This window comes from Lissotriton vulgaris, chromosome 10 (assembly GCF_964263255.1).
Source record: "Lissotriton vulgaris chromosome 10, aLisVul1.2, whole genome shotgun sequence".
NCBI lineage: Eukaryota > Metazoa > Chordata > Amphibia > Caudata > Salamandridae > Lissotriton > Lissotriton vulgaris.
This window is the reverse complement of record NC_141698.1, coordinates 1121250109-1121267679: the sequence shown is the minus strand read 5'-3', so window position 1 is coordinate 1121267679 and position 17571 is coordinate 1121250109. Positions and strand designations below refer to the sequence as shown.

Here is a 17571-nt window from a genome sequence, read left to right as displayed (position 1 = left end):
TAAAGAAGCTAGACGTCCCACCACTAGGGCATGTTATGAAGCCAAGTGGAAACGTTTCGTAATATACTGTCAAAACAACCAAACCAACCCTTTAGATGTGTCTATTCAACACATCGTAGGTTATTTAATAAACCTCCAAAAATGTAACTTAGCGTACACGTCTATTAGGCTGCACCTTGCTGCCATTGCAGCATACCTACAAAATGGACAACATCTATCACTTTTTAGAGTTCATGCCATAAAGGCTTTCATGGAGGGCCTCAACAGAATAATTCCACCCAGAACATCACCTTCACCAGTGTGGAATTTAAATATTGTTCTCACAAGGTTAATGGGACCTCCATTTGAACCTTTACATAAATGTGAACTGCAATGCTTAACTTGGAGAGTCACATTCCTAGTAGCCATTACTTCTCTCAGAAGAGTTCGTGTGATACAAGCATTCACCATTCAAGAACCCTTTCTGCAAATGCACCACAATAAAGTGGTTCTACGAACCAATCCTAAATTCCTTCCAAAAGTTATTTTGCCTTTTCACCTCAATCAATCTGTAGAGCTGCCTGTATTCTTCTCGCAGCCACAAACAGTCTCAGAAAGAGCTCTTCACACATTAGATGTCAAAAGAGCATTACTTTACTATATCGAAAGAACACAACCTTTTCGTAAAACAAAACAACTTTTTGTGTCTTTTTCACCACCACACAAAGGAAACCCTATTTCAAAATCAGGGATAGCTAGGTGGATTGTCAAATGCATACAGATTTGTTACCACAAAGCTAAACGTACGCTATCTGTTCCTCCCAAAGCCCACTCTACAACGAAAATAGGGGCTTCAATAGCATTTTTAGGGAACATCCCCTTAGATGACCTATGCAAAGCGGTTACATGGTCTACAACGCACACTTTCACAAAACATTATTGTGTAGATGTGCAAACTAAACAACAAGCTACTGTGGGCCAGGATGTACTCAAAACACTGTTTCAAACTACTGCAACAGATGCAGGTGGTCGCCTCCAAGGATGGGTACTGCTATACATTCTATGCATAGTGTGTAACCTGCAGCTCGTATGCCTCGAACGGAAAATGCTACTTACCAGTATGCATCTGTTCTTGGCATGTAGAGCTGCAGAGTTACACATGACCACCCGCCTCCCCTGCTACTTTTCTGTTCCAGTTTTATTTTATTTAAATACAGCTTACATAAGCAACCTTCCTGTTTCCTACAAAGCTCCATCATTACCCTGCTGGCGAAAAACAATCTGGGGATGGAGCCGATGCCCATGCGCACTGTGGGCCAAAGGAGGAGTCGCCTATCTTGTGACTTCCACAGACTTTTCAGGACAATAACAAACTGCAAACATCCGGGCCTAACACTAGGTGGTGATCTATGCATAGTGTGTAACTCTGCAGCTCTATATGCCAAGAACAGATGCATACTGGTAAGTAGCATTTTTCTTCCCTGCACTGATCTCCGTGTCTGGTATTTTCAGATTTAATGATATTGTTCTCCTGGAAGAAGATGGTATCCCGACGCAGCTCTTCCTCGACTCCTGCTACGCCATTGTCCCCGTTCTCGGTAAGAAGCCACCTGTAAGGCAGAGAGACTTCTAATCACTGTTAAAAAGCTGTGAGGTATTTATGAGATTATGTGCTGGATTTGTTGCTTACCACAAAGCATCTGCACAGGTCGGGAGCGGGGATGAATTATGGGAGCGAGCTTTGGACTGTGTTTTGGCTGAAAGTGGAGGGAAATGTGTATGTAGTATATCCTCACACTGCAGGTAGCTTTTGCCACAGCCCGGTGCCTGCAGATCGGTATACTGTGTGACCCCGAAGACATTGCACCCTGGGTGGGTGCTGCAGTGCCCATCTATGCTGTGGTGAGGGAACAGGAGCCTGTAGTCTGCTCACTCTTTACTGGGCACAGCTGCAGCATTAGTGGCTGCAGGAGGATTGACTGTGTTCCTGCCAGGTGCTGCGGCATCAAAATGGGATGCAGGCGTTCTCAGTAGATTGTCGCTTACAGAGGACACAAACTGGAGATGGAATGAACCCCTCCAATCTTTTGACTGGGTGTGAGTGTTTGATTGATTCAGATGCTCCGTCCATCACCACCCCCTTTTGTACCACTTTTGGCCGCCATAAGTGTGGCAGGGTATGCTCAGACGTGAGTCCCTTGCTCACTTTGCCACTGGATTCAAGCAAGCCGGGCTGAAGACGGCGGGAATGCCAGAAACCGGTCCTTGGATGCTTGTTTCCGGTCCAGGGAAGACATGGCTTGGCAGTTCAGGCTGGACTGTTCCCATGAGGCACAGGGTGAGACTGATTTGCATATAGCCATGTCTGAACTGGGGTGGCAGAGTGGGCTAAAGAACGGTGATGGATTAAACCCAGATCTTTTGACTGGGTGTGAGTGTTTGATTGGTTCAGATGCTCCGTCCATAACCACCCCCTTTTGTACCAACTCAACCTGCAGCATGAATGTATAGATTCTGCCATTTCGCAGTCTGCTGCAGGCACTCACTGTGCATTCTGGCTGGTGCAAGAAGGAAGGAACACAAACCTAGAAACAGCTGATCATAAAGCCTTGCGAATGCAAACTACCACTTTCTACAGTTCACCCAAATCTTGTGTCTTCTTTGCAGATAAACTTGGACCCACAGTCTTTGCACCAGTTAAAATGGACTTCGTCGGAAATATCAAGGTAAGTGCTCCATACAGATATGCAATCCTATCTCCTCTTCTCAGAATAATTCTTTCCCCTCCTTAGACTGATGTGGTGCTCTGGCACTGCAGGTACTAGGTCCATGTGAGAAACAATTGTAGGATTCCTTGAGCTTGTTTCATTTTTGCTAGCTTTTGTGAGGGCTGTGGATGCTAATGAGCAGTTTGAGGGCCCCTTGAAAGAAGACAGGGTTGCCAGATGAAACCCTTTAGGTAACTTGCCCTTGCTCTCGCCTGGAAGCACACCCGTTGCCCTAATGTAGGCCCCTTCCAACATACAGAGGGAAAAGAGCCAGCACTCTGAGATGGACACAGATTCCTTCACTATGAGATTCAAACTGATAGAATCAGGGCAACGACGAAAAGTTGACTTTAAATGAAATTTGAACTGGAAAAGCTGTTTTTCCTCGTGGTTTATTTTTCCTTTTCTGTATTATGATTTAATTATTGCAAAGGCACAGCTTGCGCAAAAAGTTGATTGAGGGATTAACATGATGTCATCCTTGATATGTTTCATACAGTCCAATGGTTGACTGTGCTGTGGGCTTAGCAGAAAGGTCATACAACATTAAAATATGATATATCGCCTCTATTGCAGATTATATTCACTTTGGAAGAACCCATCCAGATACTTAACACACACACACACACACACTCATGTAGACAAGCGCTGGAGTGACTCCATGAAGGAACAAAGAGAAGATTAATATTTAAGGCTTCAAATTTTTCCCAAATGGAGATGCATTTCCTTCGATAATTTCTGCTCCTGAACAGACATTTTGCTAGTCTTACAAGTTTTCAAAGACCCAGAACCCGGTCATCAACAGAAGGAAGTCTTGCAGAGTCTTCCTGTCTCAAGATCCCTCTTTTACCCACGAGTAAAACACAAAGGATGAATTCTGTTTGCTTCAGGTCCAGATTAAAGAAGTTTACAAAATAATGTAATAAACTCAGTAATGACATGTTTTGAGTCTGAGGCAAACAATGCAGCATATTCTCTAATTTTAGTCTGGACGGGTCCAAAAGAGATGTAAAATGGTTTATCTGGAACCCGTTCATGGTTCGATGAATTATATTTCTTCATCGGTGTAGGTTTCAATTATGGGAACCATAGAATGAAGTTGATCTAAGTAGGGTGAGGGGCAAACTGGCAGGTCTAGCCCCCCCCATAAGAGTCAGGGAGTTGGTGTGATTGATTGATTGATTGATTTTAGACTTATAGAGCGCATGGCTGCCCTGAAGCGTCCCAGCGCTAGTCCTAATCTGAACCCAATGAACTCAAGCGAAGGCAAAGTTAAGGAATGATAGGGAAGAGAAAGGTTTTGAGTGCTTTTCTGAATCTCAAGTGATCCGATTCCATTCGAAGTTCTCTCGGGAGGGCATTCCATTTGTTTGATACATTCAATGAGAACCGGCGGCCTCCTGTGCGGGCCTTCCTCACTCTCGGAATGATGGCCAGATTTTCTCTATCTGAGCGAAGGGCCCTGGTCGACTTGTAGGGGCGGATCAGTTCTCTCAAGGCCGGAGGGCCTTTGCCCTGCAGAGTTTTATGGGCGATGCAGAGTGACTTAAAAGTGATCCGCTCTTTGATGGGGAGCCAGTGCAGGGCTCTCAGCAGTGGTTTGGCTGAGGCCCGTCTCGGCGCCCCCATCAGCAGCCTAGCTGCAGCGTTCTGGGCTCGCTGAAGAGTATTAATAGTGGCAAGGGGGGCAGCGAGAAAAAGGGAGTTGCCGTAATCCAGTTTGGACAGGATCAGGCCCTGAATCAGCAGCTTTCTGGATTGGAACGGAAGGAGGGGGAGGACCTTCCGGGCTGCCCGTAACAGGCCAAAGCACCCTCCTGCCACCTTCTGCGCATGGGTCTTGAAGGTTAGTTGGGGTTCAAACCAGATCCCCAGGCTTTTGATTTGTTGCTTGGGAGGAGGAAGATCTCCCATACAGGCGGGCCACATCTCCGGGGGCAGAGAGTTGAATTGATTGCCTAAGAACATGATCTCCGTCTTAGTGCCATTTAGCTTGAGTTTCGAACTAGACATCCAAGAGGAAATGGCTGTAAGACAATCCGGGAGGTCGGCTGAGCGGCCCTCTTGTTGTGACAACGAGACGACAAGCTGGGTGTCGTCTGCGTAACTAATGGATTTAATCCCGAATGGAGCTACCACCTTCTCTAACGGGGCCATGTAAACATTAAACAGTGTGGGGCTGAGGGAGGAGCCCTGCGGTACCCCACACTGAAGAGGGATGGCCTTAGACATGGACCCGTTTTCCCAGATCCTGAATGATCTCTCCTCCAGGTAAGACTGCAACCATTTGAGGGCTGATCCTGCAATGCCCAGCCGGGCCAAACGCTGGGCCAGGACTGCGTGATCTACGGTATCGAATGCAGCGCTTAGATCCAGGAGGATCAGAGCTACCGATCCCCCTGAATCCAAGATGCATCTCACCTCTTCAGTCACCGCCAAAAGGGCGGTGTCTGTGCCCTGACCCGGGCGAAAGCCTGTTTGAGAATCACTGAGGAGGTGGTTGGACTCCAGATACTCTGAAATCTGTCTATTCGCCACTTTTTCGGCTACTTTGCTCAATCCAGGTAGCAGAGAGATAGGGCGGAAATTTGCCAGATCAGAGGTGTTTAGTCCCGGCTTCTTCAGAAGCGTTTTGACTCTGGCCTGCTTCCAGCTAGGGGGCACTATACCTGAGGATAGTGACGTATTGAGTAGCTCAGTGGCTACAGGGGCAATGGTGTTCAAAGTTTGTTTTAAAATGTGCATCGGGGCTGGGTCTGAGGGCGAGCCACTTTTTACAGAGGAGAAGATGTTACAAAAGTCTTCCTTGGATATAGGACTGAATGCATCAAATTGGGGGCCGACAGGGTCAGGAGGAGGGGTCTCGGTAGGTACGGTGGCTGGGGATTGAGGGAGGCTGTCTAGAATTTTCCGAATTTTGGTGTCGAAGAATTCAGCTAACTGATTGCATTTCAGTACTGGGTCATTATGGACCAGAGTGGGGGCTGGGACTTTAAGTAGCTGGTTTACAATTTTAAATGTTTCTCTGGCAGAGTTGGAGGAAAGACGGATTTTTTCTTCGAAGAAGGCAGCTTTAGATTTTTGCCGTGCTACTTTGTAGAGTTTTAGGGCAGCTTTATATGCAGATTTATTAATAGGTGCCCAGTCTTTCCGCCATGTGCGCTCCGCTCTTTTACAATCTTTTCTGAGATCTCTTAGTTCTGGCGAGAACCAGGGAGATTTGAAAGTGTTGCTCTTTTTAGTACAGAGTTTAAGAGGTAGGACCGAATCAAGGGACTTAGTCAGCCAATCTTGAAAATTTGCATCTGCCTGTAGGACATCGGGTTCTGCCGGAGGAGTCGATTGTTCGAGAACAGAAATCAACTTCTCTACTGATAGCCTTGGCCATGGCCTTTGGAGTATACGGGGGCAGGAGACCTTAGTTTTTTCATTGTAAAATTCCCATGAAAAGGGTACTAAAAAATGGTCTGACCATAGTAGCGGCAGCGGGGGTTTGGCTGCGAGCTGGGGGATGTTGGAGAAGATCGGATCCAGCAGATGGCCTGTGTGGAAGTAAGCCTGGTTACCCTCTCCTGCCCATTGACTGTAGACCAGACTTTTTTACTCCTGTACCACTGACAGTACAGTTGGCGACAGTAGGAGTTGCTGGCCATGCCTGCTGGTGATCCGGCAGGACCGGGTCAGTACAGTTCAGCACTACCCCCAGTCCATTTAAAACCTTTCCCATTATACCTTCACCCCATCAGCCTACCCAGAAAAACCCTACGAAAACTAAGTAAAAGAGTAATATTTAATTTTAACTACAGTGGGAGCAGAGAAGCAGGTCCAGTAAGACTTCACTTCCTTCTGCCTCCAGCAATGGTTAGTTGGTGCTGGTGGCTTCCACTGGGCACTAACACCACTTCTTCCTGAGGACTAGGACTCTTTGCGTCCTCCCAGCTTGGCCGACCCGATAATGAAGATGGGGGAGTCTGCAGCATGTCCTGTCCAGGCTACTCACCAGGGACTGGTATGTCCTCCTCTGTTTTCTGTCCTCTGCATAACTGCTGAGGTAGCCTGCGCATGGTGCTAGGCTGTTTGCTGTCTGTACATTGCAGGCGTACAAGCGAGCAGTGCCATCTTAAGATGTTTGGGGAGCCTCATGCAAGAAATATTTTAACGGTCCCCCTTTTGGAACAGCATTGAATTTTATTACCCATTTTCTGCTAATTCAAGCCCCGTGATGGGAAACAGTTTGGAATTCCATTTTAAAAGTTGAGAAATAGACAGGAGTTAGATAAAGAGAAAGTTCACTTTCCCAGGGGCCCCTTGAAAGGTGGAGCCCTGAGCAATTGCCCTTTGCCCACGCCTTAAATGTCTTTGCAAGCGAGCCCAGTACCTGTGAAGTAATCACCTGTAATACATTAGACAGCTACTATGACGTAAACTGGAAAGTTTAAGCAGTATGCTGTGCGCCAAGTGGCCTGTGTACTTCGGAGAGGTGTGTGTGGGGGGGGGTGGGGAGGGGGTTTCCACGCTGGTTAGTCATATATGTAAAGAGCCACATGGTCCTCATATGAAGGTGACCCATTTTGCACCACCATGATGGCTGAATGCAGCCAGAGGAGATAAATAAAGGGGCGTGGGGTCGCTCGGGGTCCACCTCCAGATTGTGATACTAGTGTCTGGCATTGCTTTGTTGATCCAGCAAATGTTTGGGGCCTGCACCTCTACAGGCCTCACTGCCCAGAAGCTGGTTCCTCAACTGCTTTGTATTGGGTGGGGGCTGTTGGGCTGAGCAGTCACACTGTCCATGGGGCTTGACAGTTGCATGGATCAAGGGGCGGTCAATCCCACTGCCAGTGGGGAGCCATTAAGTCACACTGACCATAGGGCCCCCGTGTCTGTCCCACTGCCTAGGGAGTCCCAAGGTCTGTCCCTGCAGTGGGGTGAAAGGGGGAAGGTTATGGTGGGGGGAGTGGTATGTCACACTGCCAGAAGGGGAATCCCAGGCGTGAGCGGGGCGTTGGTCACATTGCCCAATGTTCGGGTCACTGTTGAAACTCCCGAATCAGTCCATCTTCCTTTTTGGCCAGGTCAATTTCACTGTCCAGGGGACAGGGTTAGAATCACTTCCCTGGGTGGCTGGGTCCGTCACTTTCACTGCTCTGAGGGGTGGTGGGAAGGTACAAGGGGTGAGTAGGAATGCCAGAGGGGCCTGCGTCTGTCACACTGAGGTGCTGGAAGGTGGGGTTCTGGAGGTGGGATTACCTTGCAGTAGTTCAAAGGAGAAAGTTCAATAAAGAGGTGTTTAAATCTTGTTTTTAGGTTGAGCCTGGGAATACGCATCCGAAGGATGCGGTCCAGGTGGAGAACTATAGCTAGCTGACTCGGGGGAATGAGGACAAGAAAGTGCCACGCGCTTCTCTCCGGCTGGATTCAGCTGCGTGCACGCGCACCCACACTCACGCATGCGCACATCACAGCCACACGCATACACAGCCACACGCATACACAGGCACACCCCCCGCCCCGCACCTACACACACACTAGCGCACCTACACGCACACACAGAGACCCCCACACACACACACCAGCGCACCTAGACACACGCACGCACACATACAAAGACTCCCCTCCCCCCGCCGCCGCAATTGCACACATACACATACACACACACACACACACACACCAGCACCGGACCCCACTCACCGGCTACGCAGGATTTCTCTTCTCTGGGTCGGCCCCGGGGCTCTGCGTAGCTCACGGGAGCCCCGGGCCGCGGGAGGACTCGGCTTCTTTGCTCCATCCCGGCGGGCAGCCAATCCCCCTGGCCCGCATAATACCGAAAGGATCATTTATACTCCTGCTCAAATTCGTATGTGGAAGGTAGAGCATATGACATCTTGTGTCAAACACAATCCCGAGGATCTACATGAAAAAACTGAAATTGGGTGTAGGGACTGTAAATCCCCTGTACCGCTATTCAATAATACATCCAGCCATTATACTAATGATGCCAACAAACCCACCAATATATCCATTTTTCTTGTTAATGCTCGCTCCCTGGCCTGTCATAGGCAAGATATAGCTGATTTAATAGTGGACCAGGCAATAGACATCCTTTTTGTAACGGAAACATGGATGGATGATTCATCCGAACCCGATTTACAAGTAGCAGTACCAGACGGCTACAAGGTGTTTAGGAGGGATAGGCAAGGGGAAAAAAGAGGAGGAGGCTTGGCAATTATTAGCCGAGACATTTTCCCAGTCAGAACCTCTCCCGTCCCATCGCTAGCTTGCGAGGCGTTACAGTTCACTATCTACCTAAACCCCTCACACAACCTTAAAGGAGTGCTTATATATAGACCTCCTGGTCCTCGCGCAGAGTTTCTCTCCTCTTTCATCTCTTGGATAGAACCACTAGCCATTGAAGACTACTTTATTGTACTGGGAGACCTTAATTTTCACTTAGATAAGACAGACGAAGCTGACACTCAAGCACTTTTAGCTGAATGTCACACTTTGGGTCTAAACCAACACATAAAGGCACCCACCCACGAAGCTGGACACACTCTGGATGCAATATTTTCTAACATCAATGAGTTGGAGGTTTCCAACATATTACCTTTGACATGGACAGATCATCATGCCATAGGCTGTCGCCTACCGAGCAAACGAATCAACCTTGCTAAACAGGCTTCCTCTCAAAACAAATTTAGAGTGTGGAAGGACATCAATTATGATACCTTCAGGAAGTCTCTGACCAATACTCGCCCTGAAATCCAGCCTAATCCTACTGAAGCAGTAGATCAGTTTCTTAACTGGGTGGGCAAGGCAGTGGAAAAGCACGCCCCACTAAAAACCACTTCGAAAAATAGACAAGTGCCATCTGCACCGTGGTATTCAGAGACCCTTAGAAAACAAAAACAGATCTGCAGACAGGAGGAAAAAATATGGCGAAAAACCTATGACAACATAAGTAAAACCAAGTATAAAAAGGAATTAGCCACTTACAAAAACATGATTCATGAGGAAAAAAAGACATATTTTGAGCAACAAATTGAAAAGTCGAAAAATTCAAGCCGACAACTATTTGAAGTAGTTAAGACACTGTCAGGAAAAGTGCCTGACTTGAGTCCCCCCCAAACACAGGAATTTTGCAACAATTTGGCAAGTTTCTTCTACTCAAAAGTTAATGACATCTATTCTGAATTTTCGGTGACTGCACCTAATACCACCAAGCAACTAAAACAACCAAAAAAAATCCCGAATTGCTCATTTGCTAAATTCAGGGACGTGACGAAGGAAGAGATAATGGACATCATGAGACAGGTAAAAACCGGCTCTTCTTTAGATCCTTGCCCCCCCAAAAATTTTCTCTCCAATAATAGATTTGGTAAGTGAAGTTATCACTCCAATATGTAATGCCATGTTCCATGCTGGTATCTTTCCAGACAAGTTGAAAAATACCTTATTGAAACCCCTCCTTAAAAAAAGTGGATTAGAGAAAACAACTCTAAAAAATTACAGACCTATCGCAGCCTGCCTTTTCTGGCCAAGGTTGTGGAAAGAGCCATGAACAGCCAATTGGCTGAGTATATAGAACAGAACACTCTCCTGGACGAGTCCCAGTTCGGATTTCGCAAACTCCATGGAACCGAGACTGCTTTCATAAAGGCTGCCGACGATATAAGAACCATCAGAGACCAAGGAGGAACAGCGATATTGGTCCTACTGGATCTCTCGGCAGCCTTCGACACGGTCAATCACACAGTTCTGATTGACCGTGTCGAAGAGATGGGCATCTGCTCACTAGCCAAAGAGCTCTTAGCCTCTTTCCTCTCGAACAGGACGCAAGCAGTGACTTTGGGCGTATTTCAATCCACCGAACTCGCCCTTCCATGCGGCGTTCCGCAGGGCTCATCCCTAAGTCCGACACTTTTTAACATCTATGTGTCGGACTTAGCCAGGGTGATTAAGAACTACCGGATGAGCCTTACATCTTACGCCGACGACACCCAACTGGTGATCGCGATCAAGAACGACGGCGAAGAAGTATCCGCCAACTTCCAGGAAGGTATGATAGCTATTAAAGATTGGATGGCTGAGAACTGCTTGCGCCTCAACTCAGAAAAAACGGAGGTAATGATCTTCGGAAAATTATCCCCACACTGGTCAAATAAGTGGTGGCCAACTCCGCTTGGAGCCCCCCCCAGAGCCGGTACACAAAGTTAGGAACCTGGGAGTTGTCTTTGACGACAACCTCAGCTTCGCTAACCATGCCAACCAGGTAGCGTCCTCTGCTTTTTACAAGCTTAAGATCATCAGGAAAATACTGCCATTCTTACCTGAGAGTACAAGGAAAACAGTGGTGACTTCCTTAGTACTCTCGTCCCTCGATTACTGTAATGGACTCTTTGTAAATGCGCAGGCAAAGGTGGTGGCCAAACTGCAGCTCATTCAAAATGCCGCAGCAAGGCTGCTAGCTGGCATCCCCAGATTCCAGTCGACCAAACAGGCTATAAGAAACTTCCATTGGTTAACGGTGAGGAACCGCATCAGATTCAAGACCTTGTGTCTCACCTATAAAGCTCTCAAAGGTCAGGGCCCAGCGTTTCTTAAACAGAAACTATGTTACTATCTCCCGAAAAGATCGCTTCGATCGGAACAGAGACTTCTTCTGGTGGTGCCACGAACCAGGACTGTTAAATGGGGCGATCGATGCTTCACCAACTCTGCAGCCAAACTTTGGAACACGCTTCCAATGGAATTAAAATCGGCACCTTCTCTAATCCAATTTAGAAAACTTGTAAAAACATGGCTATTTGACCAATAGCCGTCCAATACATCTTTTCACAAGTTAGACTGCACGATTAAAATGAGATTGCCAGCTTAAGTCGCAGCGCCGAGACACCCACGGGTATTTGTCGCGCTTTAGAAATGTTTAAAATAAATAAATAAATAAATAAATAAATAGCCCAGCAGCAGGCGGGACTTCCTTCTTTCTTCTGGCCCGGCCTACGTCTTCTCTCCCGTTGCCTGGCTTCCTGCCTCAGGGGTCCGCCAATGGCAGCGCGGCCCCGAGCAGGGAGGCAGGCACAGAGTTTCCTCTGGAATCCCGGGCCCGTCGGCGGTGATAATTTATTTGGGGACACAACCTGCATTAGAGTTGTTTGCCAATATAAATTTTTTTTGTGCCTCAAGTCTACTTTGAGGCCGGGGACTGGGAAAGGGCTGACTATCGTGACACATTTTCCTCGCGAGCTGGACACCATGTGCTGTGACTCAAAAAATAACTCGCACTGAAACTGTGCAAGAAAATCACTAGCGCAACAATGCTCCCCTTTGTTATCCCTCCAGTTAATGCTGGTTAACCAATTACTTTATCATACTGTGGGGCCCCCGACTCAATCCAAACACACTTTTAAGAATGGGTAATTTCAGAGGGCGGGATAGGCTGCGAGTAAACCATTCGCGCGCTGGAGGGAGGGAGCCATATGTTACCCACACAACATAAACCATGTGACGTTTCATAAATCCACAGCGTCTGAAAAGGCTGTCCGTGAGTGGCTGACCAGCCTGCATCATATCTGAAAAAGTCATTAATAAGTCCCGTCTGAAACCTGAGATGCGGACTGTACGTTACCGCGTCTGGGACAAGGAGAGGATGTTTGGTCTGCACTAAACTAAAGGGGGCGGGAGGGGGAGCGAGTGGCGGTGAAGGGAAATACTGCGGGAGGAGAAAAGTTCAGAGCGAGAAAACACACGCGAGAAAAAAATAACAGAACCACTCTGCCGAGCCTGGACTCTGTGCTTCATGGAGGGCTAAGCATGCCTTGAAGAGCGAAGCATGCCCTGCGTGTAAAACTCCCTGATCCAGGCGGCTTGTTTCATCCCTGCATCCGCTCGACAATGAAGGATAAAAGGTCAGTCACTGCCAGTGGCGGGTGGGCACCCTTGGTGGGTGGGCAGCGGGCACCGTGTGGTCTAAGAAACAAAAGCAGTTTCCGCAGAGCGAAGAATTGTATTTGCCCAGACAATGTGCCCTGATTGACTGTGGTGCCTTTGTGATGGAAAAGTTTGCTGGCTGGAAAATGTCTTATTTTTGCTTACTTTGTGAAACATCGGTTCCTCTCACTGTCTGTTTGTGGTGAGATGTACTTTTGGGGGCGCCCTTGCTCCCCCGCAGGTAGCGAACCGAAAACGCAGTTAGCACAATAGGGAACGGATGTGCGGTGCTTTAATGCGTCTGGTGTGAGTTCCTTGCAGCACTCTGAATCCTGGGTATTCTCCAGTTGTTACCGGCGGGGAGGGCACGGCCGGAAGAGGGCATTGTCAGAACGCTGAGAGAGTCCTGCCAATAGACGCCGCGGTCCCCTGTGCCCTCAGAGGGGGTAGGGTCGGCTCTTATAGGGCGCTGATGTTTTATGGCACGTAGTTTTGTCCTCATCCGTGAAACCAGCGCTTAATAGGACGGAAGCTTACAATACCTCGGGCTCGTGAGCTGTTAGTGACACATTCCCGAAAGAATGATTACAGGGTGACACAGAAAAAGACAGGGTATTAGCACTACTCGAGGAAGCGTTTAGAGAAAGAAGCAAGCGCTTAGAGGTTTAAAGTCTTTAATTAACGAGCACTAGAGATTATGTAGTTATCGAGACTGGTCAAATGATGTGAATAAAAAGCCATGCCAAGCTAAGGGCAGTTCCCTACTCGCACGGCATTGGTAAGGTCCCAACTCTTAAATGACTCTCACTTTATCCCCCTTAAATAAATACGTTGAGCATTATTAAGAAGGGCACGTGGGAAGACAAAATTAACATGTCACCCATCGGGTATTGGAAGGACCTGCCAGGAAACAGGAAAGAACAGCAGAATATGTTCTATACACTCTATGGAATAATCTAAAATGTGACCCCGCAGTACCAAAGACAGAAATGTATTTTTTCAAAGTGAGAAAAAAAATCAAGTACATTGTAAACCCACTAATTTGGCAGTGAATGAACAGAGGCGGGGTTTGCCACAGATGTTGAGCACGTGGGCCGGAGATAGGATATCCAGTGTCCGATTTCAAGTACCAAAGGTTTTAAAGGAACATTAATGAGAAGCCCCCAAATATCAGGGCGTGAACCAGCTGCGGGAATTCAGTTGAGATATTTCACGCTTATCAAGATATACACCCCTGAGAAAGAAAGCCGGTGCCACTAGAATTCCATGGATAGCTTTAGGATGAGTCACTGAGCTTTTGTCAGCCAATCAGATCAAAAATTATATGAGTTTCTATGCAGACGATAAACTTGCTAAATAGTTCAACAGATTGAGCGTTGAGTCATAATTGGCAAATGGTCCAGGTTGTGTGTAACTCTTACTCCTGGTCATGGCTTAATCTTAACTACCAGCACTTTGCACTCTGGGACCCATTGGCCATGCTTCTGATGGGGCAAAGGTGGGTGGGTATCCTCAACACATGTTGGGTGGTCGGAGCAAGCACCTGGCAGTAATATATAGAGTGAGGGTCAAATGGTATATGCTGTAGCCTGCAACTACATCCGTCCGTCCGTCCATCCATCCAACCATCAGTACATCCGTCCATCCATCCATCCGTCCGTCTTCCCGTCCGTCCATTCATCCATCAATGCATTCGTCCGTCCGTCTTTCCATCCATCCAGCCATCTATCTGTTCATCCAGTATGTAGTATCCTTCCAGACAGTTTGTCTGCTCTTTCTACAGTATTCATCTAGATGTCAATAAGCTGCACCAACAAACCCACCACATCTGGTACCCTTTGTTCAAACTACAAAAACCATCCGCATAGCTAATAAGCAATATACATCCACTCTGTCTGCTCTCTGGCCACTCCATCTTTCCATCATCCCATCCATCCATTTACTCATCCTATCCATCTATAGCCCTCACTCTATCTATAGCCCTCACTCTATCTATGTATCGCCCTCACTCTATCTATGTATCGCCCTCACTCTATCTATGTATCGCCCTCACTCTATCTATGTATCGCCCTCACTCTATCTATGTATCGCCCTCACTCTATCTATGTATCGCCCTCACTCTATCTATGTATCGCCCGCATTCTATCTATCGCCCTCACTCTATCTATCAAATGGTTAAAATAAGTTCTTCAATGTTTCAAGCTTTATTACAAATGTCACAAAAAAGATGTTAATATTTCACTTCTGTTCTTGTATTTTTGTCACACTAAAATACACTGAACATAATCACAAAAGTTGTTTACAAAAGTTTAAGCTATTGCCATTACAAATTACAATAACTTTTATTTAAGTATTAATTATAAAAAAAAATAAAAGCCATTGTTATTTGTAATATCAATACATCCAAGTCACGTAAATACAACACATATTGCATTACAAATGCTATAGGTGTCACATTATCAAAAGTTACAACTATTGCCATTGTAAATGCCAAAGCTATTAATTTCGCTATTTTCAAAACCAACACATAAATAAAAACATTGCCATTCACAATACCAATAGCTCCAACTTTCCTAATGCGAGACCTATTGCATTGTAAATGCTTGTTATCTTTATCTTGTTCAATTTGCTGTGCGTTCAAAGATGGAGGCCAAGTGTCCTGCAATGTATACTAACAAACTAATGCTTATTCAACAAGGAGATTTGTGTGTACTTTTTTTAGGTCTCGGCTCGAACTGAGAAATGCTGTATATACATTGTGGGCTTAAAACCCGCCCATAGGCTTCTCATTTGCTGGCACCATCGTCGCTCCATTTTTCGTTCTCATCATTTGTGAAGGGCATGCATACGTTCTGCCTCTTCCTGTGTTTAGCCCTCCCCGAGTGCACCGCCCAAATACTTTAAACCTACACAGCGACCATTTTTACCCATTGTTTAAGTACTACTTTATTATTTGTTTAAATGGGTGACTCGACCCACCACACATTAGGCGTGATGTTGTTTTAATTAGCACCAATTTTATTAATTTTATAAATCCTGTGCTTATCTCCAATAAACAAATTGTTTTGAATATATCTCCACATATTTCTATGATGCCCTCTCGTGGGAGGAGTCCCCGGCGATCCTCACCGAAGCCAAGGCACGTCAATCTTTTGTAAGGATACATCTTCTAGAGTTCTGAACAATAGAAAATAAGATGCTATTGGAACCAAAAGAAATTCCTGGCATTAGATCTGAGCAGATGGAAGTATCACATTGTTTTTAGAAGTCTTTAAAACACACCCACACAGCTCGATCTGCAATGAAACCACACAAGGATAGAATACGCATATACGTCTGAAAGGTGTCCTTGAAGCATTGTTGCTTTCATATCTCTGGGGACAGCTTTTATTGTACACCTTCTCCAATGTGTACACTGCTCCTAAGCGACGGTCTTTGCTAGGTTGTGGGTGGCATATAGAGGAGAAGAGATACTTCAATGGTGTCTCTTTTCCTTTATTTATAGAACGATGGCAGTGATCAGCAGCAGGCTCCTGATTATTTCCAGTGCCCGCGCCCTTTAAAGGGGAAGCTATTTCCAAGTCATGTCTCAACGGTATTTCACCTGTAATGTGACAACTAGCATTGGCATTTCATCCGCAAGGTATTCTACTTTTAATGAGACGACTTTCACTGTGTTGTACTGTTTCTGAGAGACTGCTCAAGAGGACTAGGCAAGTAAACTAAACGTGATGGCATTGCGCATCAGTTTGTGATTTTCCGAGCCATGGGCTTTGAAGGCTAATCAATCAATCAAGACACTTATAAAGTGCACTACAAACCCGTGAGGGTCTCAAGGCGCTTGGGAGGCGGGTGGGGGGCGGGGGGGGGGGGGGTGCCGCTACTGAACGAAGAGCCAGGTCTTGAGGAGTCTTCTGAAAGCCAGTAGATCTTGAGTCTGACGTAGGTTGGTGGGGAGGGTGTTCCAGGTCTTGGTGGCGAGGTGGGAGAAGGATCTGCCACCGGCGGTTGTTCTTTGGATGTGGGGGACTGTGGTGAGGGTGAGGCCGGCGGAGCGGAGCTGGCGGGTGGGGGTGTAGAAGCTGAGACGTCTGAAGAGGTATGCTGGGCTGGTGTTGTGGAGGGCTTTGTGTGCATGGATGAGGAGCTTGAAGGTTATCCTCTTGTTGACGGGGAGCCAGTGCAGGTCTCTCAGGTGGGGTGTGAAGTGGCTGCGGCGGGGGATGTTGAGGATCAGACGTGCCGAGACGTTCTGGATGCGTTGCAGTCGTCCCTCCCAGGAGGTAGGCCGACGTTCCTGCATGGAGGACGTTTCCGTAGTCCAGCCTGCTGGTGACGAGGGCCTGGGTGACTGTTCTTCTAGTTTCGGTGGGGATCCACTTGAAGATCCTGTGGAGCATTCGGAGGGTGTTGAAGCAGGATGAGGAGACAACGTTGACCTGTTTAGTCGTGGAGAGGGTGGAGTCGAGGGTGACCTCTATGTTGAGTGCGTGGTCGGTGGGTGTCGGGGCTGTTCCTAGTGTTGTCGGCCACCAGGAGTCGTCCCAGGCACCGGCGTAGCTAGGGGGGTCCGAGGGGGGCGGTTCGCCCCAAGCGGCACTGTTTTGGGGGCGGCCCGACCGCGCAACATTAATGCCCGGTGCCCCTACTGTATTAGTATCTGTATTGGTCTATTGGATGGCGGCTGCGGGAGTAAAAAAAAGTGCGTCCTGGTGTTGTACGCGAGAGAACGTGCGCACAACACCAGACGCCCTTCTTTTTACTCCCGCGGCCGCCATCCAATAGACCGTAAAGGGTGCTAGGCCGTCGCCTCACAGTGTACCAGATTCAGAGAGAGTGCCTCCAGGACAAGGAGCTGTGGGAGGACTTCGACGAGATGATCGTCACCAAGACA

General features: G+C 47.3%; 1 protein-coding gene across 1 annotated transcript in view; it reads left to right on the top strand.

Annotated features, from left to right (window-relative positions):
• PLEKHA8 (pleckstrin homology domain containing A8) overlaps positions 1 to 17571 on the top strand; it is a 174691-nt gene that overhangs the window by 79310 nt on the left and 77810 nt on the right. The window contains exons 9-10 of the mRNA XM_086942199.1: positions 1492 to 1577; positions 2647 to 2705. Coding sequence (XP_086798325.1) covers positions 1492 to 1577; positions 2647 to 2705 — 145 coding nt within the window. The remainder of the gene's footprint in view (positions 1 to 1491; positions 1578 to 2646; positions 2706 to 17571) is intronic.